Source organism: Nyctibius grandis, chromosome 5 (assembly GCF_013368605.1).
Source record: "Nyctibius grandis isolate bNycGra1 chromosome 5, bNycGra1.pri, whole genome shotgun sequence".
NCBI classification, from domain to species: domain Eukaryota; kingdom Metazoa; phylum Chordata; class Aves; order Nyctibiiformes; family Nyctibiidae; genus Nyctibius; species Nyctibius grandis.
Window position 1 is genome coordinate 68,520,603 of NC_090662.1, and position 27,859 is coordinate 68,548,461.

Below are 27,859 nucleotides of genomic sequence, written 5' to 3' on the forward strand. Positions count from 1 at the left end.
CTCTGGGTTATGATGTTGAGTTTGCACTGTTTCGTCAGCAGACAACGTGCTCAGGTCAAACACTCTTTAAGCTCCTATCCTCCTGCTGTGGTCCTCTTGTCTAGCTCCTCATAAACTAGACAGGGAGTTAATATGTTGGGCAATACTGTAGGCATAGTCATTTTGTTAGTGTGATGTGACTAGGCTTCTATGAAGTGCTTTGAAACTGATATAGTTCTTACCAGAGAAAATTGCTTAAATATAAGGATAAACTTGAAGGGAAAGAATTTACTATCTGAATAATTTACTATCTGAGGAAGGCTTGAAGAATTTCTTAAGCTAGTTCAAGTGCTTAAAAGCTATTTTGTATTATAAAAGTGCTGAAAAGCCTCACCTAAACTGCCATGCACTGAACTGCACAGTTTAGGAAAATCTCTGTCCCAGGGAGTCTACAGTTCAGATGGACAGGCAGACAAAAGGATGAGAAGAAATGGAGGTATAGCATAGTGTGCCACTAGATGATTATTAATCAGGGTGCAATGGCGGTAGATGGAATCCAAGTCTCACTCTCATCGCGCCCCTGTGCTGAGGGATAATACTGAGTCTGACGTCAATGGGAACATTTCTGATGAAGTTAAAAGACCTGTGGACAGGTATACCACTCACCAGAAGAAAAACAACGTTGTGCTTGTCCTCTTGGTTTAATTGAAGCGCTGTAGTTGTGGTAGGCACCACATGCAGACTTGCGTATGTCTTGGCTATTGTAGATACACTCATGCTCCAGAAGGCAGAGGATTTTGCCACTTCTGCTTCTCTGCATTACCTAAGAAATCTGCGTGGCAAGAGAAGCTTTCTCATTTCATCACTTTGAAACTGTCAGTGGTATTTTAAATAAATTATTTTAACCAAGATGGCTATTTCAGAGCATCCTGCTGTCGGACGCCATCTGTTTGGTAAGCGTCACCGTTTGTGACTTCTGCAGTGTGGGAACCAAATGTCAGAGACTGTCAAAGCGTTTTCCATCATGCTCTAATTCTGGCTGAACAAAAATGCTGTTTATTCACTTTGCTCAAGTAGTGTACAGTAGACTTCTTAGGTTTTTTATTTTAGCCGGGACTACAGTCAAGTGAAAACTAGTCTTTCTACAAGCAAATTTCCTCAGAACAGGAATTTTATGGAATTAAGGTACAGATTAGCTAAAAAGAGGCTGTCAAAGAAAAATCAGATATTATTACCCTGTTATTCACTACTAGTGATAACTAGTCAATTACTAGTCATTACCTAGTCAATGGGCTAGGTAAATTTTTTGAGAGCGTTCTCAGTTGCATATATCGTTCTTTCACATATAAAATTTAATTCTGGTCTCTCCTGGCCACTTAACATTTTGTTGATGTTTTCATAAATATACAGTGTTGATCCAACCATTTTAAAGAAAGCATTTTTTCCTTGTCTTGACTACCCCGTTATCTTAAAGCTATAGTCAGTATTTATTTTGCACTTCTGGGCCTGATTCTCAAATTTTTGGGTTTCTCCAATTGAAAGTTCAGTAGTCAAGTTTTCGTTTCATCTCTCTTGACTTTCTGTTTCTTTAATATTCTGTGTACATCTCATGTTTATGAAATCTATACTTCTCATGTTTATGAAATCTAGAGACCCAGTTAAACTATGTAGCATATGGGAAGAACACGGGCAAAGTTTCACTGAACTGTGCACAAAAATACTTTGATTCTGATCATGACACATCATTCATTGTATCATCAGCATCCTTTAAGCAGGGGTGGTCAGCCAGGGTTATGGCTTTGTGTCGCAGAAAAACAAAACAGCATGTGGCTGTTGGTCTTTGGGGTTTTTTTTTCTTTTTCTAAATTTGTGGTGAAAATCAGATCTTTTTTTTTCTCTATACTCACGTGGTTGAATTTCACAAACCAGATTAACAATCATCTTTTCTTAGGAAAATGCTGTGAACGGAGAGCATTTGTGGCTGGAGACAAATGTTTCTGGGGACCTCTGCTACCTGGGGGAGGAAAGCTGCCAAGTCAAATTCTCAGTGAGTTATTTTCAGATTTCCTTCTCTCTTCCTGAGGTAACAAGCCTGGCTTCAGACTGATACAGCACTCAGACTCTTGGGAACTTGAATTGTTGACGCTTGTGTTCCAGGAGAAGGAATGCAAAAGGGGCAAAAGGCTGCTGGTTAAATACTTTATTGCTTGGGAAAAAAGCCCCAAACAATTTTGAATGGCACAGATTATTTACACAGTGAGAATGGATGTAATGAGTAGCTTTATTAACATGGTAAGGGGGAAAAAAGGTTAGAATATTGAGATATTTTAGAAATGTTCAAAGGAAGTAGCCTATTTTATTTATATACACAAATACATAGGCTGGATCAGTGGGCTGAGGCCAACTGTATGAGATTCAACAAGGCTAAGTGCTGGGCCCTTCACTTGGATCACAACAACCCCATGCAACGCTACAGGCTTGGGGAAGAGTGGCTGGAAAGCTGCCTGGTAGAAAAGGATGTGGGGGTGTTGATTGATGGCCGGCTGAATATGAGCCAGCAGTGTGCCCAGGTGACCAAGAAGGCCAACAGCATCCTGGCTTGTATCAGGAATAGTGTGGCCAGCAGGACTAGGGAAGGGATCGTCCCCCTGTACTTGGCACTGGTGAGGCCACACCTCGAATACCATGTTCAGTTTTGGGCCCCTCACTACAAGAAAGACATTGAGGTGCTGCAGCCGGTCCAAAGAAGGGCAACGAAGGTGGTGAAGGGTCTAGAGCACAAGTCTTATGAGGAGCATCTGAGGGAACTGGGGTTGTTTAGCCTGGAGAAAAGGAGGCTCAGGGGAGACTTTATCGCTCTCTACAACTACCTGAAAGGAGGTTGTAGTGAGGGGGGTGTCAGTCTCTTCCCCCAGGTAACAAGCGATAGGATGAGAGGAAATGGCCTCAAGTTGCACCAGGGGAGGTTTAGATTGGATATTAGGAAAAATTTCTTCACTGAAAGGGTTGTCAAGCATTGGAACAGGCTGCTCAGGGAAGTGGTTGAGTCACCATCCCTGGAGGTATTTAAAAGATGTTAGGGACATGGTTTAGTGGTGGACTTGGCAGCATTAAGTTAAAGGTTGGATTTGATGATCTTAAAGGTCCTTTCCAACCTAAATGATTCCATGATTCTATATCACTTGCTGAGATCTCTGAGAGTAAGGTCTGATCAAATTTTTTTGATTTTAATCACTGCAAGGATTTGAACTGACTTTTCCGTACTCTTGAATGCACTTATCAGCAATGAGTGCACTCATATTCGAGTGTTTGTCTTCTCCTATTTGAGAATATTTGAGGTTTGCCTTCTCCTATTGAAGCTTTTCTGCTGTGTATGAAAAAGTATCATTGGATTGATCTCTAACTCAGGTGTGTCTCTGCTTTGACTGGGGAGTCACTGTTATACTTCCAGTCTGCTTCAGAAACTCTTCACCTCGTATTTCAGTTGAACTGCTTCAGCAGAAGAGAGGAAAAAAAACCCACCAAACCCTCTTATCTTGGTATTTAGGAAACCTGGTGAGAGAGTGGGGATCCTGGGTTCAAGTCTTTGCTTTGAGTCAATGCTCAAGGGAGCGTCCTGGCCCTTGGACTGCAAAGTGTAAGGGGAGTTTATCTTCTCTGGGGTGTTTGTAGATACTGCCTGTGACTCTGCAATACCATCTTTTTGCTTTTATTTAAAAAAACCCCCCTCAGATCATTTGATCCAAATCGAAGCATTTTGATTCACTAATCTCCCCCAGTTTTTGGGGCACTTCAAACCAAAATACTAGTGCTTTCTATAGCTCCAGTTTAATATCCATCCCCCATAACTTCTCAAGCAAATCGGCATATAACTTTAAGGCCAAACCTGGGTAGTCTATGCCTGCTTACAAAGAGTACTGAAGCAAAGTTCCAACAGTAACAGATTGCTGATTGTGGGGTAATATTCAAGGGAAGTGTCATTGTGTGTTTGCCCTGCACTTATACTGGTCCTGAGGCACTGGGTTTTGGCAAAAGCTGGAGACAGGATCTGTTTGGCTGAGTGGACCTTTGGTCTGATGCAGTATGACTGTTCTTACGTTCTTAATAGAAGTTTGCCTTTCTAAAACTGTGTAAATACTTCCTTGTGATTTAGCTCATTGAAAGTAGCATGGAAATTTAATAATATATTGCATACAATTTTCAAGGCTGTGTCTTAGCTTTAGAGGTGTATCTCTCTAGGAGCTGGAAGGACTGTTTGCAGTAGCTAGTGAATTAGGCACACACTTTTATCTGGGAAAGTTGGGAGACGTTTTACGTGGTGGCAAGCTTTTCCAGCCAATAGGCCTGGAGATGTTGAATCATATTTAGGAAGCAGCAGAGTTTAAAGATGCTCAGTTTTTAATTGCCTGGCGTTTGTTTGACCTGTCTGAGTACTTTTGGGTACTCGCGTATTGGTTCCCTTTGGGGAAAGCGATATCTGTGTTTATAGCATGTTACAGTATATGGGGCTTTCATTAACTTAGGAACTAGAGATGGAAATGGAAATCCAGTTAACTTTAGTTGTGGTTAGTTTAACCTGATCTGTCAAAAGGCTAATGCTTTTCCAGTTTGAATCTTTTGAAGACCCTGCATCTTTCTATGCCTGTCCTGGTCTTCCTTTGACTTAGCTCTTTTACATGTAGACTATTTAAGATCGAATGTTTTCAATGGAGAAGTGTGAAAAATAATTAAGCCATAGCTGCACAGACTTTGCATAAAATGTTAGCCTATACAGAACATGAACTTGTAATCTCTGGAATATGGAGCTGACATTTCATGATAAATCAAAGAAGTTAGAAGTGATGGAAAAGGTAGTCTGAATTTTTACTAGCCTCTCACTATAAATGGTTGTAAATACTTGCAATGCCACCAACATTCAAAAATAATGAGAATGACTTAAAAAGCAAGATATTAAAAATATAGCTGCTTGTAAGGCGTTACCTTTGTTTGCTTTTCCCAGTTTTTCATCTTAGGGATCGAATCCTTTATGTTGTCTCACTCTTCTTGGTTAAATACACAGACTAAAAACATACTTAAAATCAACAAGTCACAAAACACATGAAAGCTTAATCTGTTGAACAATGTCATGATTCTTCAGGTGAAACATTACAACAACACTACACATACATGTGAACATGCACAGTTAGGGTGTATCTAGGTAATTATGAGACTCAAAATTATGAGAGTCAGTAAAATTATGATAATTATTCTATAATGTGAGCAAAAGCTGTGTTCCTTGTTTCTTCTTGAGTTTATTTACAATATATTGAAAATTCTAATCAAATAATATTAGAGATTTAAATGAGCATGAATAAATTGAATGTAAAAGTCTGAGGCAAATCAATCTCAGTATACCATGTGTTCATAAATTTTCTGTCCCTCAAGCACAGGTCTATAAGTTAAACTTCTATGAAAATTAATTCCGTCTGGCTTATTGAATTGAGTATATGAAAGAAAAAAAAGTAAACATATTCTCTCTCTCCTGGATGCATTCTCATGCCTTTGATATGCTTTGGCCCAGGGGATTCAATGGAAATTATTTGAAAAGCCCTACTGAAATTAATAAAACTAACCAGCATAATTAGGCTGAGAATTTTATCCCTGCTGTAACATTTCATAAGCATTTAACAACATTCTGTGAGAAGGTTACCATTCTCTGCTAAATGACCCAAGTATTTTTCTGGAAGGCAATGGTCAGGCCCATCAAATTAAATATTAAATGATAAGCATGAAATGACATACTCTTCTAAACTGGTCCAAGTTCTCTGATTTACATTTATGGTTTTTCTCCTCTTTTCACTGGCTCTGCTCACCCTCTTCGAAGGCTGCTCCCTTTCAGAGCAATTACTTGCTCTAAACAGCCTTATCTGCTACCTAAAGAGAGCCTTTTACTTCTAGTTCACAAGCTGGAGTACTGTGGCTCTCCCATCTTTCACAAAGTCCAATTCTTAACTGGAAGAGCTTCAGACCTTTTTTTCAATATACAGGACAGTTGAGAGGACAATGAGAGAAAAAAAATGTATGTTGTATAAGGAGAGAAACATCTCCTGTTTCACAGCTAACTTTTTTCCTCCTGGGAATAGCACACCTCCATGCACACGTCTCCTTTTCCTCTTGCAGAAATCTGCTCAGCGGAGGAAGTGTGCTGCTTGCAAGATTGTGGTCCACAACGCATGCATGGAGCAGTTAGAGAAGGTAAGACATTGCCATCTTCTGGAGCCTGACGTGGACAACACTCATTTAATTCTTTTACTGAGGTTTCAGTCTGGAAAACACCATATGCCAAAGTAGGTTTTCATAGCTGTTTTGATAATATATTTGTTAAAAAGTTGACTTAAAATTCCAGCTTATTTTTTAAAATACATCTCTTCAAACCCTGTGAACCATTAAAAAAAGCCCAACAACAAAAAAAAACATGGAACCATGGAATGCTTTCACAATTATGATTAAAAAAATAATTTCCTTCTACTTCTAGATTGAAAATTGAAGCTAGAAAATGCGGTATCCTTTCATGCACAAAATTGGCCTTTCAAAATTCCTCAACTAAATCCAGCATAATTCATCTTATGACAGCTATATTTATTATGAGCAATGCAGCATAAGATGCTACTATGAACAATTTTCACTGTGTTTACTAGACTACACTGTTTTGTCCTCAAAACCTCAGAAACTAGCTTCTTGTTTTTTAACTGGAAAACATCAAACCTTTCCTTTATAGTACCATGATTTCTGTGAGCATCTGTCCTGCTTCTCAGTTCCTTCAAGGAGCCTTCCTTACCCCCAGTGCCTATAGAATATCTATCACTGAGTTCTCTTCCCATCAGTGATTCTTCTTCATTATGCCTAACTGTTAATATGTTAAAGAAATTTTGCCCCACTGTTTTTCTTATCTTCGTGGGATATGTGTAAAGAAATATGAGTGGGAATTTCCCCACTGATTTCATTAGAGCTTCATTTTCGCTCCTATATGTTTTGCAATGTTGTTCGCCATATAAGAAGTTGATGCATAACAAATTTGTAGCAGCAACCCTTTGGAAAGAGTTTTTCCTTGTCAAGTATTTAGACTCGTGTTGACAAATGTCACAGTGATTGCCATAATACCAAGTTGGAGAGGTACCATTTCCACTCCTGATGCTTTTACCCAGAGTGAAATTAGCATTAGCACACATTTTCAGCACAAAATGTTACCAGTGAATTTTTCATGACTTCCTTCATCAGCAGCAGTGCTGACACTCCATAGCCCAGCAAGCTGGTGGCATTGCCAGCCAGAGCAAATGAGCACTTAAATAAAGCCCATTCTGTTGAGCTTGTTTATGCCATTCTGGAGACCATGAAATTCACCTCTTGGAAGAGGGTTTTTATGAAGTCTGCATCCCTCTTAAACCCTTTGGAGTTTAAAACTGGTACATAAGTCTCCTGCTTGGCCCTCTCGGCAAAGGTGTAAGTTGTGAGTAAAATAAATATAAGCTGGGGGTCTTTCCAGCCTGCCATGACTCAGCAGTGAAACAATGAATTGGAATTCCAAGTGAAGAGCAATGGAGGAAGACTAATATTGCTATGGCTTGTTTTTCTTCTTGAGTAATAAGTATTTTGTTTACTTTTTTCTCATATTTTTTTCCTGTCTCCCGCTCCCTTGAGCTGTTATTTTGAAAGCCATTATTGAATGAGGAAAGAACTTATTTATATGGCAAGGGTTGTAGAAAGGAAAGGTTGTAAGAAGGGAAGAACTTATTTATATGGGAAAGGTTTGTTGGGCGGAGAGGAACCTAATGAAGTTGAACAAAGGCAAGCTTAGGGTCCTGCGCCTAGGGAGGAATAACCCCATGCACCAGTACAGGTTGGGGGTTGACCTGCTGGAAATCAGCTCTGTGGAGAAAGACCTGGGAGTTCTGGTGGACAAGTTCACCATGAGCCAGCAATGTGCTTTTGTGGCCAGGAAGGCCAATGGTATCCTGGGGTGCATTAGGAAGAGTGTGGCCAGCAGGTCAAGGGAGGTTATCCTCCCCCTCTACACTGCCCTAGTGAGGCCACATCTGGAGTACTGGGTCCAGTTCTGGGCCCTCCAGTTCAAGAAAGATAAGGAACTACTGGAGAGAGTCCAGTGGAGGGCTACAAAGATGATCAGAGGACTGGAGCATCTCTCTTATGAGGAGAGGCTGAGACACCTGTGTCTGTTTAGCCTGAAGAAGTGAAGACTGAGGGGGGATCTTATCAATACTTACAAATACCTTAGAGGTGGGTGTCAAGAGGGTGGGGCCAGACTCTTCTCAGTGGTAGCCAGTGATGGGACAAGGGGCAATGGGCACAAGCTGAAACATGTGAAGTTCCATCTAAATATGAGTAAAAACTTTTTTACTGTGGGGGTGACAGGGCACTGGAACAGGCTGCCCAGGGAGGTTGTGGAGTCTCCTTCTCTGGAGATATTCAAAACCTGCCTGTATGTGACCCTGTGCAACGTGCTCTAGGTGAACCTGCTTTGGCAGGGGGTTGGACTAGATGATCTCCAGAGGTCCCTTCCAACCCTAACTATTCTGTGATTCTGTGATTCTATATTTCAATTTGGGGAAACTCAGTCCTTCTGCCTTCATGAAAAAAGCATATCTGTGCATTTTATTCTTTGAAGGATAGTCAACTTAAGCTTGAATCTATTTCATTTAGTGCATCCTCACCTCACAGATCCTTTGGCCTTTTCACGTGCCTCTCTCTTCTTCAGTATGTTTTTCCTCTCTCTGCATCCCCCCTGCTCTTATTTCTATTGATTTATTTTCTCAAAAGATTTTGTGTTTTTCTCATAAGACTCCCTTGTTGTTTGTTAAATGATTTTTCTCTTCGTCTTCCTAAAAATGTTTTCTGTTCATGGAAGCTCCTGTTGTCCTCTTTCTGTCTTTCCTGTCCCATCTGAAGGAGGCAACACCATGGCCCGACACAGCACAATGGTCCCCGAATGATTTGTGGTTGTGGAGGCAGATAAAAGCAGCCTGATCTAAGCAAAAGGTAGAAATTTAGGGTAGCTTGCACAGTTCTTCATGTGATTAAAGATTTCTCCACAGATTTTGTTTATGAAGACATAAAGCTGGGATGTATAAAAATGTCTTACAGAGTTAGATTTCCAGCTCCTGTTAACTTTGGAGACCTCAGCTTAAGCCCACTTTGGTTGCAAATGATCTTCAGAAAAAACAGATGAAGTGGTTTCCTTCTAGACAAGGTGGGAGACAGTTTAAATAGTTGAACTGAGGAGGCAGCAATAGCATTAGTGAAGATGAGGGCTTCGTAGGGATCTAGCAAGGAGAATTCTTATGGCATATGAAAAGAGATTTTCTGGCATTCAGGTAAGTTACTTTGTTCAGCTAGTGACGCTAATATTTTAATAGACAATAAATATTTTTGAAGTCTGGCCTAGATCAACATATTGGAATAAATTCTCATCTCACTTTCAGTTCTAACAGCTTTATTTTAATGCCAGATAAATTTTCGCTGCAAACCGACTTTCCGAGAAGGGGGCTCCAGATCTCCAAGAGAAGTAAGTAATGGACAAATGACGATTGCTTTTCATTTGATTTGTGTGCTGATCCACCTAGTGTGGCGCTGCAGCAGTGCTTTTAGATTTAGAGGAGTCTTAGAGTATTGGTTCCCACTGGAACATGTTCTTCTCCCCAGAATAAATGTAGAATGAATTCTAGCTGAAGCACTCCATTACTTACACTGACAGAAACCATTTCATCTTTCTGTTGTCTTTTTTCCCATTCATTCAGCTATTCTGTCTTTTTTGTCCTTTTTTTTTTTGTGGGGGGGGTACCATTTCTTTTTTCTTCCTGACCTTTGAACTAGTATTTTTTATTTTTCTCTGTTTCTGTCCCCTTCCACTTGCCTCTCTCTTCATTTTTTTTTTCCTAGAAGTCTCTCTAGTTTCTTAAGATTTTTTAGTAAAAAAAAAATCAAACATCAAAAAGCCTTATGGTTTTCCTCCAGCTACTGTATGAATTCAGCTCCTTTGAAGGTGTTGGATATTTATTGTTGTTATTGAAATATTTATATATCTGTCTTACATAGTTAGAAGCCAATGTTTCAAAAACACCTCTTAACTTTTATAGCTTGCTTTTAGCAGAGGTAGCTCAATTCCCTGCCACATTGGCGCTTCAGCTCTGGCTGGCATAACAGCATGGTGCACGCAGACCCCTTCTAACCCCCCTTGTCTGCACAGAAAGAGGGGCAGCAGTCCTGCTTACCCCCCCCCTCTCTTGCCCACTGCTTGCTGCTACCCAGATTGTATGTAGTCCAAACAAGGATAAAAGACTGCTTCAATGACTGCTCCTTCCTCCCCTCCTTCCCTTCTCTTGCATTGACTTTTGATTTTTTGCATTATAAGACTGTATTTCCAAGCAGAACAGAGCAGGGCCCTGCATTGTGGCTGGACACAGCAGTGTTTGGGCACTTCTGTGCTCTGTATTTAGGTGATGTTTATCTCTGCATCATGTAATGACTTTCTTCTTTTTGTAGAAGAGTACTGAGAGTAGTTGTGGCCAGATTTCAACATGGATAAAGAACACCATCTCATCCTTATTCCTTCTGCAGTTTTGGTTGTGTCTGGAGTTTCCCACAGGGATTGCTGCATTTTGCTCTGTAAACCAACTTCACATAGATGGTACCTTTCAGTGAAAGCTGTCATTGCTTCCTGTAACATATATTTTTGTCCTTCTTTTGCAGAACTTTGTCCGACACCACTGGGTGCACAGGCGGAGGCAGGAAGGGAAATGTAAGCAGTGTGGAAAGGTAAGATTTCCAGTGCAGCACAAGCACAATGCTGGGCACTGATGAATTCAGGGTAGCCACTAGGTCTTTCTATTCACTGAAATTTTTCTATCCTAAACACTTGACCTCTCTTAAGCAGAAAATGACAAGCCTGATATGTTGAGTGGTAGCAGCCCTGATTCCCACGTGGGAAGAGAAAAGGCAACTGCATCTGCAGGAATGAGCACATCATATGCCCTGGGACATTATGCTGCACTTGCTGGTGAAAGTGAAGAGGAGGAAGGCTCCTTGAGCTTCTTTCTTCATTAAGCTGTCCCTGTGCTGATATGGCATTCTCACAGTGCTGACATCTGTGCCAGCATTGATGGCCTATTTTTTCAGGCTTCTGGAAAAAGAAAGACTGTTGCTTTTTTTCTGCCCTGGCAGACTCTAAGATTTGTGAGACTGTTTCACATTTCCTCTGCTGCATAGATTGTAAAAGTTTTATTTCTAAAAATCTATAAAAAGGAGTAAGAAGTACCTTAGCTACTGACGACCTTTCTTATGAAATACTATGAACCCCTTAAATCTGTTGAGAGATATTTAAAAATTAAATTAACACAGGGGTTTAATTTCCTTTCTCTAGCACTATATTATATTTTTGCCTCCCTCTTATCAAATAGTAAGAAAGACTGTGTCTTGTCTCCATGGCACAGCACTTAAGTCAGAGGAAAATCAGATTTATATCAGAATACTGATGTAGATCACCAGCTACCAGCTGCAACAAAACATGCAATAAAAATGTGATGCCCTTTTATAGCAAGTAGCATGTGAACAGTGCAACAAGGCACTTTGCATGTAGCATTCTTATGGTATGACTATGCAGTGATGTTGCCTTCTTCCTCTGCCATTTTGGCTTGGATCTTCCCTTGAGGCATTAGGAGTTGATTTTGCAATGGGAGTACTTACTGCCGATCATATCAAAACCTGTGCTGGGTATGTTTACGTGGGCAACATGACCAGTCCATCTTACAACTCCTATCAGCCCTGACTGATATGGAGAAGTTCAGAAGAAATCACAGTTTTCCTCTTAAGTAAGACATATTCAGTTAAGACTAACATGAGTGTATTGTAGTAGAGTTCATCTTTGTCAAGAAACAGAAAAGATTGGGGAAAATGATAAGAAAAGAATTCCCATTATATCTATTGGCCAAGCAGTCTCCTTTTACAGCAAAATACTTGTCTGTCCATGCTCTCCTGTTACATTTCTTATACCTCCAAGTGAGAATCATCTTTTATATTCTATTGTCATGCAAGAAAAAGGGAACTGTCATTGTAATGGAATGACAGTAATTTTAAAGCAATAAAAGGAAGTATTATTCATGGAATACCTAATGATTCTGGTAGATCTCATTGTTGTGTAATATTAGTCCTATACCATGTCTGGAATGCAGTGGTTAAAGATTTTAATGATCATTAATAACTGTTCAAGTAAAGAAAGTAGAAATGAACATTTGTGATATACGCATCTCATGCTTCAAGTCATAAGCCAGTGGAAAGGAATTAATGCTCCCCAACATCTTTAGCGTGGCTTTATGGCTTTATATTTTGAGTGCCTTCAGTGCCATGGTTGACACGTCCTGAGAGCTGGAGAACAGAGGTGTCTATGTCAGTGTTTCACCTCAGATCAGAAGTGCAGTTGGAAAGAAATTCTCTGATTGTCATCGTTTACCACAGTTCACATGTGGAGCAGTCTTGCAGTAAATGAATCAAACTCCTTTTAGATTAAACTTAATTGAAAGTTAACTCTGTAGCTACTAATGGGCATTCAGTCCACAGGACCAGACTATAGCTAGTAAAAAAAGAAAATTCTCTGAGAACCCTTGTGTATAGTGTCTAGTATGAACAGAGCTTGTACTTCCACTGTTACATGTCACCTGCTAGCACAAATACAGCTTATACGGTCTCATCCAGACTTCAGTTCTCCTCTTCTTCCCGGGGGTGATTTCATTGCTGTACTGCAAAAGTACAATATGCAGAAATCAGTGCCAAGGAAGGGGGTTACAAAGTCTTGTTCAAAATCTTACTGAGTGCAGTGGAACCAAACGATCTCTTTCTGTCTACCTGCGGTGATGATTCCCTTTCTTTTGGAACTGGAGACTGGAACAGAAGAATGGCTGTATCTCTTAAGACAAAGTACTGTTGAGCTCAGTATTCAACAGTGGCTTATTATCGAAAAGCATAAGTAGGGGCAGGTGTTTAGTGATGCATCCTCAAAACAGTGTCCTGGCCTCTAAGAATTTCTGTCTCATGAATTTCCAGGAATGGTGCCTTTATATTCAACAGCTTATGATAACTTTCTCTCCCGTGATCTTGTCTAGTCTCTCCTTGAGTTCCTGTAAAATTGTAGCATTTACAACATCCTTTAGCAAGGAATTCCACATTTTTATTTTTTCAAACCTCTCACTTGCTAGTTTTTTTAATGCTCCATAGCTCTTGTGTTGGAAGCAATGGTAAATAAAAGCTCCCAAACTGCGTTCTCTACACTGTTCATGATGTTTAAGAACTCATTTCTTTCTCTTGCAGGCAGGGATAAAGTTAGTTTTGTAGCTTTTAGCTGTTACTAGCTGTTTGTTACCTGGGCTCATCAGAGAAATTAGTATTTTTTTTCTTTACGTATTGCAACATAAGAACGTTCAGATCATGTGGCCCAGCATCTGGTCCATGACTGTGTGCATTAATAGAAGCTTAAGGATGAATGCAGAGTGATCTTTTCTTCATATACTTCCAGTTACCAGTGGCTTAGGGATTTTCTGAGACCAAGAATGCATCTGGACCATCATGCTAAATAGACACTTTATGTCTTTCTACTTTCTGTGGTGTCCAAAACAGTGTGTCCACTATACGCATGTGGTGTGCAGCTACAGTGTCTCTTTCTGTTACTGGTCCCTTTAAACCTGTGGATTGATGCAGAACTGTATGTTTTCCCTGCATATAATGGCAGGATTGAAATTTCTGATAGTTGAAAGGGTATTCTAGTTCTTTGCTATTTTAGCAGAGATCACCGTCCGAGTGCTTCTGTTGCTGTCTGTATTCGAGTTGTAAAAATACCTGTCTCTCCTACAATAATGTTGCATTGGAATGTCTCTGAGAGCATTAAAAAGGGAATAAATATCATAGGAAAATATGTGCAAAAATAAATTATTAGTCACCCTAACACTGATGTGAAAATACTCTTTGGTAAGTACATTTGAGAATATAACCAAAATGTGTGGGAGCTAGTAATCCCTATGTGCTCTGTTTGTGCGCATTGGTGTCTATATTAATGTGGACTTTGATCCCAGTTATTTAAACAGATTGTAAACGCCAACACAAGCTGGGGAGTCAGGTGCTCTTTTCCTCCAAATATATTTCCTCTGGTATGCATAACTGTTTACTTCTGCAGGAGCAGCTCACAGTATGGGATTTCATGTGTTATACAGGAATTGGGTGCCAGTGAATCAGGGCTAAGCAGGTAGTGTTAGGTCAATATTCTCACAAAGGTGAAATTAATTTTCTATCCCAAGATCTCTAAATTTGTGCAGAAGACCTCCTTCCATGACTCAGGAACAAGACAGTTGAATTTTAGTTTTCCTTCTCAGTGAGAGAAGGAAGAAGAGATGATTTCTGGTGGAATATGGGGGGCTCCAGTGTTTCAACCTGATACTCCCCATCAAATCTCACTGTGACCTGCAGTGCATTGCTTTATATCATTAGTTCCTTTATTTGTAAAGCTAGCTTTCAAATAATTGCTATATTACCTCAACCACGTATCCTTAGGAAGAATTAGCTCACATTTGTAAAGCAATTTGAGGAGGAAAAGTGGTGTTTCATTGCTACTTATCATTAATATGTTTTTATTGCTGTATCGTTTTCTCTAATGACTCCCTAAAAGACAAATGGCTTACTGAATAAATGAAAAACGGTCCATCCAGAACCAAACAAGCTGCTCACTCCGTATGTTTAAAATACACCGCTGATGGGCTGTGGAATTAATGTACTGCATTTCAGATTTTATTAGCGGAGGTTTTGGGAGAGAAGAATTTCTCCCCTGCTTGTAACAAAGCCAAACAAAACAAAACATTTCATGCCCGTGAGGGGCTGAAGTAATTTTTTTAATATACTTTGGGATAAGAAAGAGTAAGATTTGTGAGAAACATTAAGAAGCATTAATCTAAGTGAATGAGAATAGAGTGTTTCATCCAGTGTCAGGCTTCCATTCCAGCACTCCTATCATTATATTGCCACTCTGTCTGTTCTTGTGCCCACACCGAATGGCAGACTAGACCTGCCCAGCCAGAAGCAGCTGGCCAGCTTGTATTTGTGAAGCCATTTGACCACTCTCCATTACTAAACCTGAATATGCCAGATTGCCATCATTATGAAGAATCTATTCTTTGAATTTCTCTGAGTGTAAAACCTGAGGCAATAGAGGAAGGATTAAAAAAATAAATCTAGGCAGAGGTGACACAAGCCTCTTCAGGAGCAGGCCTTAGTTGGTGGTGTGGTCCATCTGGCAAGCTCGTTTGAATACATGCTGGGGACACCTGAAGAAGGAGCTGCAATGTGCACTTCTGCATGGTGGGCAGACCCAGTTCAAAGAGTTATAATCATATGATTTAGTAACATCTAACAGGACATTTCCTCAAAGCTTCTGTAATTAAGGTCCTTCTTATCCTAGTTGCTGTGAAAATGAACAGGAAGATGGACACCTGCAGGAAAAATGAGCCTATTAGTGCTCAGTGCAATGACAATGTCAAACACACCAAGAAGGAGAATTAAATGAACAACCCAAAACCCACCCAGAGACGCACTGGTTTTGTTTAAGTGAGGGACTGAGCTACAATCTGTCCGTATGAAGTAGTTGAGCACAACTCTATCAATACTCTGAAGAGGAGGAGATTATAACTCTTTGAAATGGGTCTTGGGCATTGCTCAGCATGTAGGAGATTTAGGTAAAACTGAGCTTGTCGAAAAGAAAACTGGCTCAGAAATTCATGACTTGGTAGAGAGACTTCCAATTGGAAAACTCTGGGTGGTGATGGGTTACTTCTTAATGTAGTAGAGAGGCTTGATAGAAGCCAGTGACTAAAGTATCTAGACAATTGCAAATCTGAAATAAATCTAAGCAGTGAAGGGGACTATGATAAACTATTCAACAAAGTTCTGGACTTCCCATCTCTGCACCCAAATCAATTTTTTTTCTGGCTTAAACAAGCTTTAACTGAACACAAATTTTCAGACTGTAACTCCAATTACCATTTGTTGCCCGTGTTATATGCAAGAAGGATGTATATGACCCAATGGTCTTTTCCAGCCTTAGAATTTAGAACAAAGGGATATGTCTGCTGGAATTGCATTCTATGAAAATTAAACTCTTCTGTGGGAGAATAAAATCTCGTATTTGCTAGTAATGGTGGGTTTTTTTGTCTTTAAGACTATAAAGAAATATTTTCTTTTATATATGTTTGATATGAATCAGACCGTCTTGGTTTTTGGAACTTACTAAAAAGATTTGATCTGAGTCAGCTCAATAAAACAATAAACAATTTCCCAATCAGAACATTTCCACATAGACATTGTAGTTAATTCCATTCTGTATTTAAAAAAAATAAAACAACAAAACCCAAAGAAAAATAAAAGAAGAATTCAAATTCTTGTTCATATTTACAGCAAAAAAGACTGCAACGAGAATGTTCTGTTCGTCCAAAAAATCTGAATCCTATTCAGGTCTGTAGAAATCCATTGAAATAGGTATTTCTTCTCTGCTTCTTCTCCCCTTCCTTCTTTTTAACTACAAAAATTTAGAAAAAGCATAAAATTTTGGAGAAGTGTCTTTAAAATGTGTGTATGAAAATGCCAGAGTTGAAGAATCTTCTCTGAATTCTGTCATTATTTTATCCCTCCCCCAAAATGTTTGTTATCGAAGAGCTTTGAGGCTGAACCAATGTATCTGACTGCAATGAACTGATTTAGCCTAGCACAGTCAGCTGGCAAGAGTTAAAGGTATAGATTTTCTTGTAGTCAGGAGGAATTTAATCCTTTTTTTCCTGCTTGTTCCAGGGCTTTCAGCAGAAATTCTCCTTCCATAGTAAAGAGATTGTGGCCATCAGTTGTTCCTGGTGCAAGCTGGCGGTAAGTGGACAATACTCAGGGAGACCAGTAGCAGCATCACTGAGTTGACTGCACTGCACTGCAAGTAATTTAGTTTCTCCTGGCTCTCAGGGTTCTCATTCTGTGAATCACCCCCAGTTTAGCCATTTCTGTTCCTTTTTCTCAGAGACCATAACTTCACCTGGCTGACACAAGTCCTCTAGGAGATGAGTCTTACTGCACAACATAGTCGCTGCTAGCTCAGAGAGCCAAAGGGCTCTTAATACACACAGCTGCATCAAACTAGGTTGTGGTCTTCAATCTGTGATCTGTGTTTTAAGTAGGGGCAATTGGTTTATTTGGGGTTTGGGTTTGTTTTTTTTTTTGTAAGAAGGCATGGCTAGGGAAGATGATCTTTCGTTATGCGTTCCTAAAACTCCATGGTTTGAAGGACTTGAAGATGGTGGTGTTGGGAACGATGCTCCAGTTTTTGTGCCATGACCCTCTTCTTCCTCTCCGTGATCTCCCTTTGTCTTTGTCTTTCTTGGCCTCCTTATTGACGCTACGCTTTTCCTGTCTTCCAGTTTCATAATAAAGTCACCTGTTTCCTGCTACATCACATTGAGGAGCCATGTTCCCTGGGGGCTCACGCTGCTGTCATTGTGCCTCCCACCTGGATCATTAAGGTGAAGAAACCTCAGGTAACTGCATGCTGATGTCTGTTTCTGAAGCTGTATGGCTGTGCAGGGCCAGCCTGGCTTCGCCACTTGGTACTCCTTCACTAAGGCATGCTTGTTCAACCCTATCTCTGTCCCTGAAACCCAGCATACATCCATGGTGATTATGAACCTGTATCCTCCCGCCCCTCCATCCAGCCCTTCAGTAGGTTTCCCTGTTTGGGACGATTAGCAGCAAACATGACTTTTGTTCTGAGCAAATCCAGCTCAGGTTTGTTCCTCTAACTGTGACATCAGTGAGCATACTGCAAGAAATCCCCTGTGTTGCAGGCAGTCAAGCATGTTTCATTAAATAGAGCTGAGCAAATACAGGGAAAAACTGTTCATGAACATTCACTTGAAGCTTTAGTAATGGATGTGATTTATTTTAGACAGGATACTGTCTTGTGAACATAATAGGGAGAGGAGGTATCCAAAAGAGAGCTGGCCAAAAATTAAAAGGGGATTCCCATCATAAGCAAGAAGTATTTTGTTCTTTGAAAGTCTGTTTTTACTACATGTTGAGCTGAAAGAAACAGACAGCACACGCTGAACATATCAGGGAGCCAGAAATGCTTGTAAAAGTTTTATTTTAGAAGCACTGAAACAAGTTTTGTTTTTTTTCTGAAATGAATAGTGTCTGGGACATTGAAACTTCCCACTCACTTTTTCTTGTAATTTTCCTCCATTGACAGGAATGCTGTTTTTATCAAGCAGTGATGTGCAGTTTTTAAAGTAGTGTGTCCATCTTTGGGAAGTGATCCAGGGTCACTTTCTGGCTCTGTGTCCTGGTTGGCAACAAGAAGCAGAGAAGTTCAGGCTGTAGTCAAGGCACTAAGACAAAAAATAGTTCCATGGAACTGGAAAAAGGTCTGAGTTGGGACACTGGTCAGTCTTTACTTACATTCTAGGGATATGACTGTCAGATTTGTGTGCGAGTAGCGCTTCTAACAAGCTGGATATTAAAGACCGGGGCTGGAGGGGGGTGGGGGGGAAGTATAGGGTAGTCAAAAAGTCAACCAAAGAGACCACTGTTTCTCCTTTAGGTCCAGAATAAGCAAGATCCCTAGCCACCTCTCCTCTGAGAAAAAAAGTTTCTTTGGCATTTGTATTTTTTCCCCCACACTTCTTTGGCTATTAGTTTTACTCCAGCCTTCTCTAGAGGAATCTTTTTTCCTCTCTTGTTGAAGAGTCCTTGGCTGGGATTTAATCTTCTTGGCTAATTTTTAACACCTGTGTGATATTTGGCACAAAAATGAGGCTGGCTCCTTTTCTGTGTCCTTAAGGAGACTGTATCACCCATTAGCCTTAAGTCTTTTTGTCCCTGGGCTTGACAGCAGACTGCCTGGAAGCTCTGCTTTGGGCATTAGCTACAGAATTGGTAACTTTAAGGGTTTGTGGTCTGGAGGTGGATCCGTGAAGTAGAGATCCTTGATCTGGGAACCACTAGAAAGGACTTCATAGCAGTTGCAGTCTAGGCCTGGAAACTGGGTAATGCCATGGTCCTTGGGCATCTTGTACCCTAACCATTTATCTGCAGCTAACCCAATACACAGGAGAGAAGGGAGAGAACTGATCTTAGAACCAGCTCCCTGTGGTCAGAAATGCTGCCCTCTTCCTAGGTCTGATAAGGAAATGAAATCTTTTTTTACCCAGCACATTTCCAGTTTATTTATCATTCAAATTGTTTTAAATCACCATTTAAAAAAAAAAAAACCCCAACCAAAAAGACATTCATATTCTTTTGAGTATATTTTCTTGCAAAAAAAAAAAAGATTATTGAATTTGTTACATCATTTTATGGCTTACCAAAGCCATAAAGCTTTGATGAACCTGGCAATACGCTGCAGTCATCATTCTCTTAACCAGAATCAGGAAAAGACTATTAAAACCAAAAATACTACTAATAATGAAAAGATAATATGTTAATAAAGATAGACGTATCCATGTATGACCTTACTAAAAGAAGCCTTTCTTCTATCTTTTTAATTTGTATTTAATTTTTAGTTAAAAATAATTTGACAGTTGTAATTTTCTTTTGATTTGGTAAAAGCAGGATACCTTCCTTATAATATCTTTAGAGTATTTTCTTTCTCGTCCATTAATTTTTCAGAGAAGTTCAAATGAAAAAATCTGATCCAGTTAATTATAATTCGTAGAAAACATTCTTTTAAATAAAGGTTTAAAATGTTACCAAGAAAACGTTAGCTTTGTGTGCCTGAGTCATAAGTGGAGAGGAAGTAGTTCAATCCAATATTCCCACTCCATTATGTCTCGAGTCCTTGAAATTTGAGGTCAGCAGCATGCAAAAACTTTATTTTGAATAATTGAAGCATTAGACAGATCAAAATGATATTTAGCACAGGGAATGGGAATATTTCCATGAAACTTATTAACAGCACCCGTTGTAGCATTCATTCTGGGGAATGCATCCTTATTGCTGTAGAAAATACTGGTGCATCTTTCAGATGTGTTTTCAGATTTTTGGCAGAAGTCTCGTTTTCTTATTTATTATTTTTTTTTTAGGAAATATTTTCTCCCCTCCTGCTGTTTCTGGCCAGCTCTGCTTCTGTGTATTATGACCCTCTTCACCCTATGTGCACGTTTGGTAAACACTATCAAATATTGACTGCGTTCAATCCACAGAATGCAAACAAAATATTCAGACGTTTTTGTTAATTCAGATAGTAAATAAAAGTGTAGCCAGCAATCTATTTTTCACATATTCCACAATCAGAATAAATTTGTCTAGAAGCCTTTTTGTTACAAATTATTTCCTCAGCTCTAATTACTACTCATATTGGTCACAGGCAACTCCTGAACTGAATTCCCTACTCATATGAAATTGATTTAGTGGTACCTTTGTCCTCTTTTCTGGTTGTTTCTTTTAAGCAAATAAATGGCTTTTTGTAGCAAAACCTTGCCCCGATTTTGAATTTTTATTTCTCTTTTTATTGCTACAAAAATGGTTTTCCATTATTAGATTGTCCAACATGGGTCACCACCTTTCAAATATTGGGCTTCAATAAAGAGAACACTCCCCCTCTGACTACCAGCAATGCTGTGGTAATGAAACTTGATGGTGTAATTGGTTAAAGACAAATCTCTGCTGACAACCTACATTCTAAATGGGGAGCTTTTGCTTCTTGTAAGCAATTGGTTGCAAGATGAAGAATATTCAGAATGGTTCAAATGGCTTTGGGATTGATGGTAGCCCTGTATGTAATGACCCATTTACATGAATGGAAAACTCCCAGTATATATTCCATGTTATTCATAATGTGAGCCTCTTCTGTATCTTCTTTACTGATTTCCGGTGTTTCTATACTGTGTTAGCAGCACTTTGATAGCAGCTCTGATTTCCTGGGGTTCAAATCTATTCCATCTCCTAGTTTGTGAAAGCAGGTCACCCCTGTTGACTGGTGGTATTTTGTTATAGGTGAGGTTTGGTAGCCCAAGTGGTGTTAGCTTTAGGAATGGACTTGCTATGCTTATGTTGTGGGAGAAAAGTAGATAATAAGGAGGATCTGGCTGATTCAGTTTGTCTTCTGTTTGGGAAGGCAAAGGCAGTAACTGTAAAATTCCAGGTTTTTTTCTGTTCAAGGTGAATAAACATGATGTTTTCTTCTTCTCCTCCTTTGAGGACCTTGAAAAAGTGCTAGGGAATATTTGTACTTCTGGATTTCTTTCTTTTTTTCCTCAATTGCTAAGTGCAGCTGGCTTGTCTGACTGTGGTTTGTGATCAACCAGAAGACTGGCCTTCCCAGAGGCTAATTTGAAGTACAGAATGGTAAAAGACTTTGAAAATGAAGGCTGAAATGTTGTAAATTAAAAGGTTGAAAGGGTCCATTGGATTTGCTTGAGATAGACTGTGGCTGTCACACCATCCAACACCATACAAAAAGGACTCCAAATCTGCTGTTCATCTAGCTAAGCTTGCTTAGAACTGTAGTGACCATGCAATAATGCCAAAAAATCTCTCTTTAAGATGACCAAACTGACATCCACAAAGGAGAGGTTTCCTCTCTAGAGGCAAGTTAAGATTTACATATGGTGCCCATTTAAAGGTATGCTTTGTTATCAGGTACTTCACTGAATAACACTATATGTTTATAAAATACTCATCATGTTGTTGTGTGGACAAGGTAGTATGCATCCATTTCTTCAGTTTAATGTGCAAAGACTGATGATTACTATTGGCTGTTGTTATTCTGCATGTTTGCAAAGATAACCTACATATGTTTAAGCAGCTTTTTTGCTTTTCGTCTGCTATGGACATGCAGTTGCAATCATCATAGCAAAGCTTTAGGTTCTCTTAACACTATAGGTGCAGGCAGGTTTAAAAAAAAAGTGAAATAACATAGTAGTGACATAGCATATTTTATTGCCTTTTTGAGTGTGGAAATGAAAAATGTTATGATAATGAATGGAGGTTTAGAGTAAAACTGTTTCTCTAATATAGTTGTATGCTTCTTCCCACCCCACCCCTAGACAAGAAGAGAGATATGTTATAATGGGATTTAATGACAACTACAATTAAACCTTCTTTATTTTTTTTTAAATTAGTCAGGATTTTACTAACTGTCTTTGCCCTTTCCAGAAGAATTTCACTGGGCTTAGGTCCATCCATTGTGGAGGTAGAAAAACAAGTACAGTCCTTCTTCCAGATGTACAGTTAAGTACTCGCCTAGTATAATACCTAACTTCAGTTTCAGACTACGATTTACCAGCAGAATTCACTGCACTTTACCAGTAGGATAAGTATTTTGAATTTTACACCTGGAGAGACTGAAGCACAGGGAAAAGACTTTATATGCCCATGACCTTTTAGCAGACCGCTGGCAAGACTGTGGATAAACTAGATCTCCCAGTCATGTGTTTTGCCCCACTCCAGGAAGAATCCTTCAGTAGAGAAAGGCTGGGAAACTAGGCTAAGGCCCCAATGGGAGGCAGCTTTGAGAGTAATGTCCTGTACCTTTATATTGACATAAAGACTTTTGTCTACAGTCAGTCTGACTACTGAGGTAGGGCAATGAAAGATCGTGCAGACGATATTGCTGATGCACTTCCATAGTCTGTGCAGTCTTTGTGGTTTATCATGCTTTCATGATCATTTTGTATCAGAGTAGGTGTCACGGTTTAAGGCTGGGCCAGCTATTAAACAAGTGGCAGACGCTCTCTATCAACCCTCCTCCCCTGCCCAGAGGGGGAAGGGAAAGGGAAAAGGGAGAGAGACTTACGGGTTGGAAAGTTAAAACAGTTTTAATTAACCATAATAATGAAAAAGAGTATAATAATAATAATAATGGAAATAATTAAATATGCTACAAAATATATACAAAAATATATACAAAATATATATACACAAATATATTCAAAAATATACACAAAATATATACAAAACCAAGATCGAGCTCCCCCAATGTCGGTCACGTCACCACCGGCACTGCAGGGCAGGCTCCAGGAAGGCCCAGGCTGGGCGCAGTGATGGACAGGAAATGGATTCCGGGATGTACGGATCGGGATCGGGGGCAGCAGGAAAACAGACAGAGTCCTCTTTGGACACTGGCCATAGCAGAAAGGGAAGGAACCCTCATGATCCCCCCGCGTTACACTGAAAATGATGTGTGTGGAATGGAATACTTCAGTTGGTCAATTTTGGGTCACCTGCCCTGTCCGCTCCTCTCTGGAGGTGCGTCCCTCCTGCGGCTCTTCACTCATAATCAGTGAGGAATTTAGCCGTGACCTTGGTTTCTCTAAGAGTAAGTACAGCAAGAGCCTTTCTGCATAACATCCCTACCGGTGCCTCAGTGATAACTATAAACTTCGAGCGTTATCAGTCCTAGAAGCAGACACTGTCTGCAAAACATGCAGTTAGTTTCAGAAAGTGCAGTTACTTAGAAGAGACTTAGCTGAAAGTAAAAATCACTGAAAGGAAAATTGGTTCTGTTTTAGTCCAAACCAGGACAGTAGGGAAGAGTACGAACACTTCTTCAGATGGTCTCTGAAAATATGGTCTAAAAGGGCAAATGTTGTGTAATTGCTCTGCAGAGCTGTCTTGTCTTCAGTATTTTCAGGAAGCAACAAGTCATGACTATATTGTGGTCCACAAGGAATGTTAAGAGGTGATAAAAAGCTTGGGACCTTGCACTCTGCAGCAGGCTTCTCTTGGTCTGGGAGAAAAAAGGATGGTGTCTTTAAGTATTTGAGTTACATAGCTGTTAGTTTTTCTTAACTTCTCAGAGATGTGGAAACATTAACTTCTGTATCTGGTGTGTCATACTGAAGTCTTGAAATTCGGGCAGTCGTTATTAGGTATTAAACAGAATCTAGTAGCTATTCTTGTTAATGTTGTTAGCAAGCAAGATTAAGGACAGACATCACTGCTTACAGATTTGATGATCTCTGGTCATTGACTTTTTTCATTAGTGGTACACTTTTGTATAAAGTCAGGACAGAAATGAACTTTTGGATGAGCTGAGTGACTCTTGCTTCCCTTCTTGAAGCCAGAAAAAAAAATCCATAAACTTTCTTCTAATTCCCTGTGTTACTTTACTTCTTGATAAATACTGAGAAAATATTTACAGTATTTCCTATAATACAAAATTTCAATCATATGGAAAGGGTTAGGGTTTCTTGCAGGTATGACTTCTGTTACTGTATTAAAATAATTAAAAAATAAAATAAATTTCCCCTTTTTGGACTGTTCTTATGACACCAGAATACCTTTTGTTTCAGTATCACTGAGCAGGCTATTGCCAGCCTGGAGAATAGCTTTGTTGCAAGTTCTGTTTTAATAGGTTCTGCAAAAATACAAGCAGTTTTATGTTTTGTTTTGGTTTTCTTTTCCATGTACTTAAGTGATATTGTTATTTAAAACCAAAGCAAGCAAAAACCACACAAACACTCGCCTCGCCCAAATCCTTAAATCTTAACAATTAAGTTTGTTCCTTAGCAGATAATTACACAAATTTCTTGATAGGCTGGAACTGACTCCACAGTGCCAGCATCATACACCATGGTGGCCTGCGTTATGTTGAGTCATAATGGTTGCCAGAGATAAAACTTGTTGTTTTCTTTCCTAAAAAAAAAAAAACATGAAAAATATCTCATTTATCATGTTTTTTATTACATCTTTATGCAGGTGGTCTCCATACCAGGAGACGAGCCTGATTGGGCAGGAGACTGGAGCCCCGAAGGGGAAATGGGCTTCTCCTACCCCTATTGGGAGGGTTGGCAGGTACAACATGTGGTGTTATGTGAGTCTATGGGAGCATCTGATCTTTTTCCCCCTCACAGCGTGGGAAAGTTTCCAGTTCCAAAGCACCAGTCTGGTCTCCGTGTGTGGCTTTCTCCATAAACGGTGGTGTGGAAGTGTAAAGCATGCAGCGCATGTAATTTAAATCTCGAGCATGTGCCAGATACTCTTATCATTCTCCAAGTGGACATGCATGGAAGAGCTTCGTAAAGGGGCTCTGTCTGGGTCTGTCTTCTAAATTTTGTTTTGCTTTTCATGTATTCTTTTTTCTTTTGATGTAGAACTCATTAAAGACTTCAACACGGCGAAAGAAGAGAACGTCTTTTAAAAGAAAAGCCAGCAAAAGAGGCAATGAAGTAGGTATTCAAGTACTTTGGAAATCAGGCTCCTTTTGTTTAAATGTCTAAATGCAGACTTTAAATTTTAATTTTTTTACTTCGGTGTTTAATACTTTTTTTTCCACTGGAAAATTCCATGCTATTGAATATGTTGTGAGAAGAGATCAGTTTTGATAAAACTTGTATGAGAAGTTTTATTTGCTGAGTTGATTTTTTTCAAGAAACATCATGCCAGATTCCAGAAGGACCAGCAGCCTAATGAAACAGCGTTCCCTTGGGATGTAAGCCACTCAGCTCAGACCCTTGGTTTCCACTAGGCAGGGCAGGGGTGTGAAACTGAGGTTGTGAAATCCATGGTGAGTGCACTGATGCAAAGGTCTGGTCCATTTTGAGGGTGTCTCCCTCAGGAGATCTAATACTAGAAATATTCTGTTTGTGTGAAAATTGACATTGGGCAACAGAGAGAGAGAAAACAGATGAGTGATCTGATGGTTTGATTTACCATGGAGCTTATAGAAGATGTTGTTTCCAGACCCTGCTTAGTAATTTAGTTATATAGATGAACAACAGCCTCATGGGGAGAGGCGAAGGGAAACTCACCTCTACATAGCCAGAAGTCTTTGGTTAAGGTCCTTATTTGGGTGGTGGGAGAACTGCAGACCAGAAACTTGCATCTGTGTCTCCCACAGCCCAGGAGTATGTCCTCAGTTGTGGGCTCTCTGGTGTCCTGCAGGGGTAGGGAGTAGAGAGGCAAATAGCTTCCTCATTGCCATGTCATGTTTGACCTGTGACATTTGTTCAAGGGTGGGAGGGCCGGCAAGGCCAAGAATTCAGGAGCAGATCATCTGCAACTAAATGCAGATACAACTTGTCTGTTAGATGGAATTCATGAAATAAGTAGTCTATCTCATTCTGTTTTCCATTGGAAAATTGTTCATATTAGAAGTAGCACTTTGTCTGACACATTATTAGTGCTGTTTGAATAACTTTTTTTGGGAAATAACATTGAGTAAGATTTTAAAATAACTTTGTGCTGGCCTGAAGTGATTTTTTTCCCCCTCATGTTCTTACTCAATTGTCTTAGATGGATAAATTAGTCCCAGCTGAGCACCCCATTAACATGGCTGTACTGTTTCCAGTATCTGAGGTAGTTTTGTCAGAGCTAGGTTGGGTCTCCTGCACCTGTTATGCCAGGGAAACATACATAGCTTGTACTAAAGCTGTTTCTTGCTTCTGTTTCTCAGGATAACAAAGGTCGGCCATTTGTGATAAAGCCTATCTCCTCTCCACTCATGAAGCCGCTGCTGGTTTTTGTCAATCCAAAAAGTGGAGGGAATCAGGTAAGATAATAATCTGGATCCAGGTCTCAACATTTTAGCTTAACAACAGTGTTTCTGCAAATGAGAATAGTTTTTGGTGAGTCAGATAGGAGGAACTCTAAGCAACTGAATTGCCATCCTTAGAAGAGGTCCTTGCTGTTGAATGTCCTTTCCACTTCAATGGAATTGGATGGGTGGAATTGATACTTAAGTATTTGAGCAGTTGTATTCCTATCTTCAGATTCTTGAAAGGAATCTAAAATGGTAGTTTGGAGGTTTTCAGAAGACTTTATCTTTCCACAGAAAATCTGGATTGCCAATGAAGTCTTGGACCTTTATCCAAAAAGTGATTTAATTTTCTATGGCATTTTAAAAAATCATTACTGGTCTTGTAATGTACCATAGAGAACCAAGTTTCAGTGACTAACATGATCATGCAGCAGACTTCTTTCTTAGGGTTCTTGGAATAAAAACTTTTCTAAGTGAGTTTTGCAAATTAGTTCTGTCACTTTTTGGATATCAAATAATCTGAGTGCCTTTTGATAAACAAGGCCTTCCAGTTGAGAAGAAAAGATTGATGTAAGATATGAGGCCTATAGTGCATGGAGAATAGCATAGCTGCTGCTCACTTTCTCTTCTGTTAGAAGAATTAGGGAGGATATAAAATGAAACTGCTAGTACTCTGATTCAAAACAAAGAAAAAAGTTGGTCCTTCTCACAGTGTGTAGTTCAGCTGCAAAACTCCTTGCCATAGGTTGTTGTGGATGCTAAAAATTTACATGGGCTGAAAGAGAGATTTGGAAGAGGAAACCCTGAAGGTTACTAAAGTCCTGGATCCCCCTCTGTCTCAAGAGTTCTATGAACTGCAAATAGCTGAGGCTGGGAGAATACCTACAGCAAACATCACATTTATTTTCTCTGTTCTTATACCTTTTGCTAGGCACTTTGACAACTACACTTGGTTCTCCACTTAGGGGAAGGTGTCAGACAGAAGAGCCATCCCTCAGAAGGGGGAGCTATCGAAAGTTCCTGACTTGCACCCCCTAGGCTGTGTCTGAAATGTATTCTTGAATTACTTTTAAGTACAAGCTGGCCCCATGGGGTTCTTAGGCCTCTTCTGCTAGTAAGAGATTGTGCCACTTTGTGTCTGGGCAGAACATGAAGGAAGGGAAGCGAGTGTCTGGAATATAAACCCAAGAATTTGTGAAGGCAGGAGTTATATCTTTAGGTGATGGGCTGGCCACATTGCACTGAGTGAGGGAGTGTTGGGGCAGCTGTAGCCCAGAGTTCGTGGCTCCTGCTTCCTTAGATGGTAGAGGGCTACAGTTTTGAGTGTTCATGGTGGTGATA

General features: G+C 39.8%; 1 protein-coding gene across 1 annotated transcript in view; it reads left to right on the forward strand.

The window, feature by feature from the left end:
- Positions 1-27,859, forward strand: part of DGKI (diacylglycerol kinase iota) — a 234,120-nt gene that overhangs the window by 91,654 nt on the left and 114,607 nt on the right. The window contains exons 3-11 of the mRNA XM_068400899.1: positions 1,931-2,026; positions 6,139-6,213; positions 9,482-9,538; positions 10,723-10,788; positions 16,849-16,920; positions 17,463-17,579; positions 24,739-24,834; positions 25,134-25,208; positions 26,435-26,530. Of these exons, the coding sequence (XP_068257000.1) occupies positions 1,931-2,026; positions 6,139-6,213; positions 9,482-9,538; positions 10,723-10,788; positions 16,849-16,920; positions 17,463-17,579; positions 24,739-24,834; positions 25,134-25,208; positions 26,435-26,530 (750 nt within the window). The remainder of the gene's footprint in view (positions 1-1,930; positions 2,027-6,138; positions 6,214-9,481; positions 9,539-10,722; positions 10,789-16,848; positions 16,921-17,462; positions 17,580-24,738; positions 24,835-25,133; positions 25,209-26,434; positions 26,531-27,859) is intronic.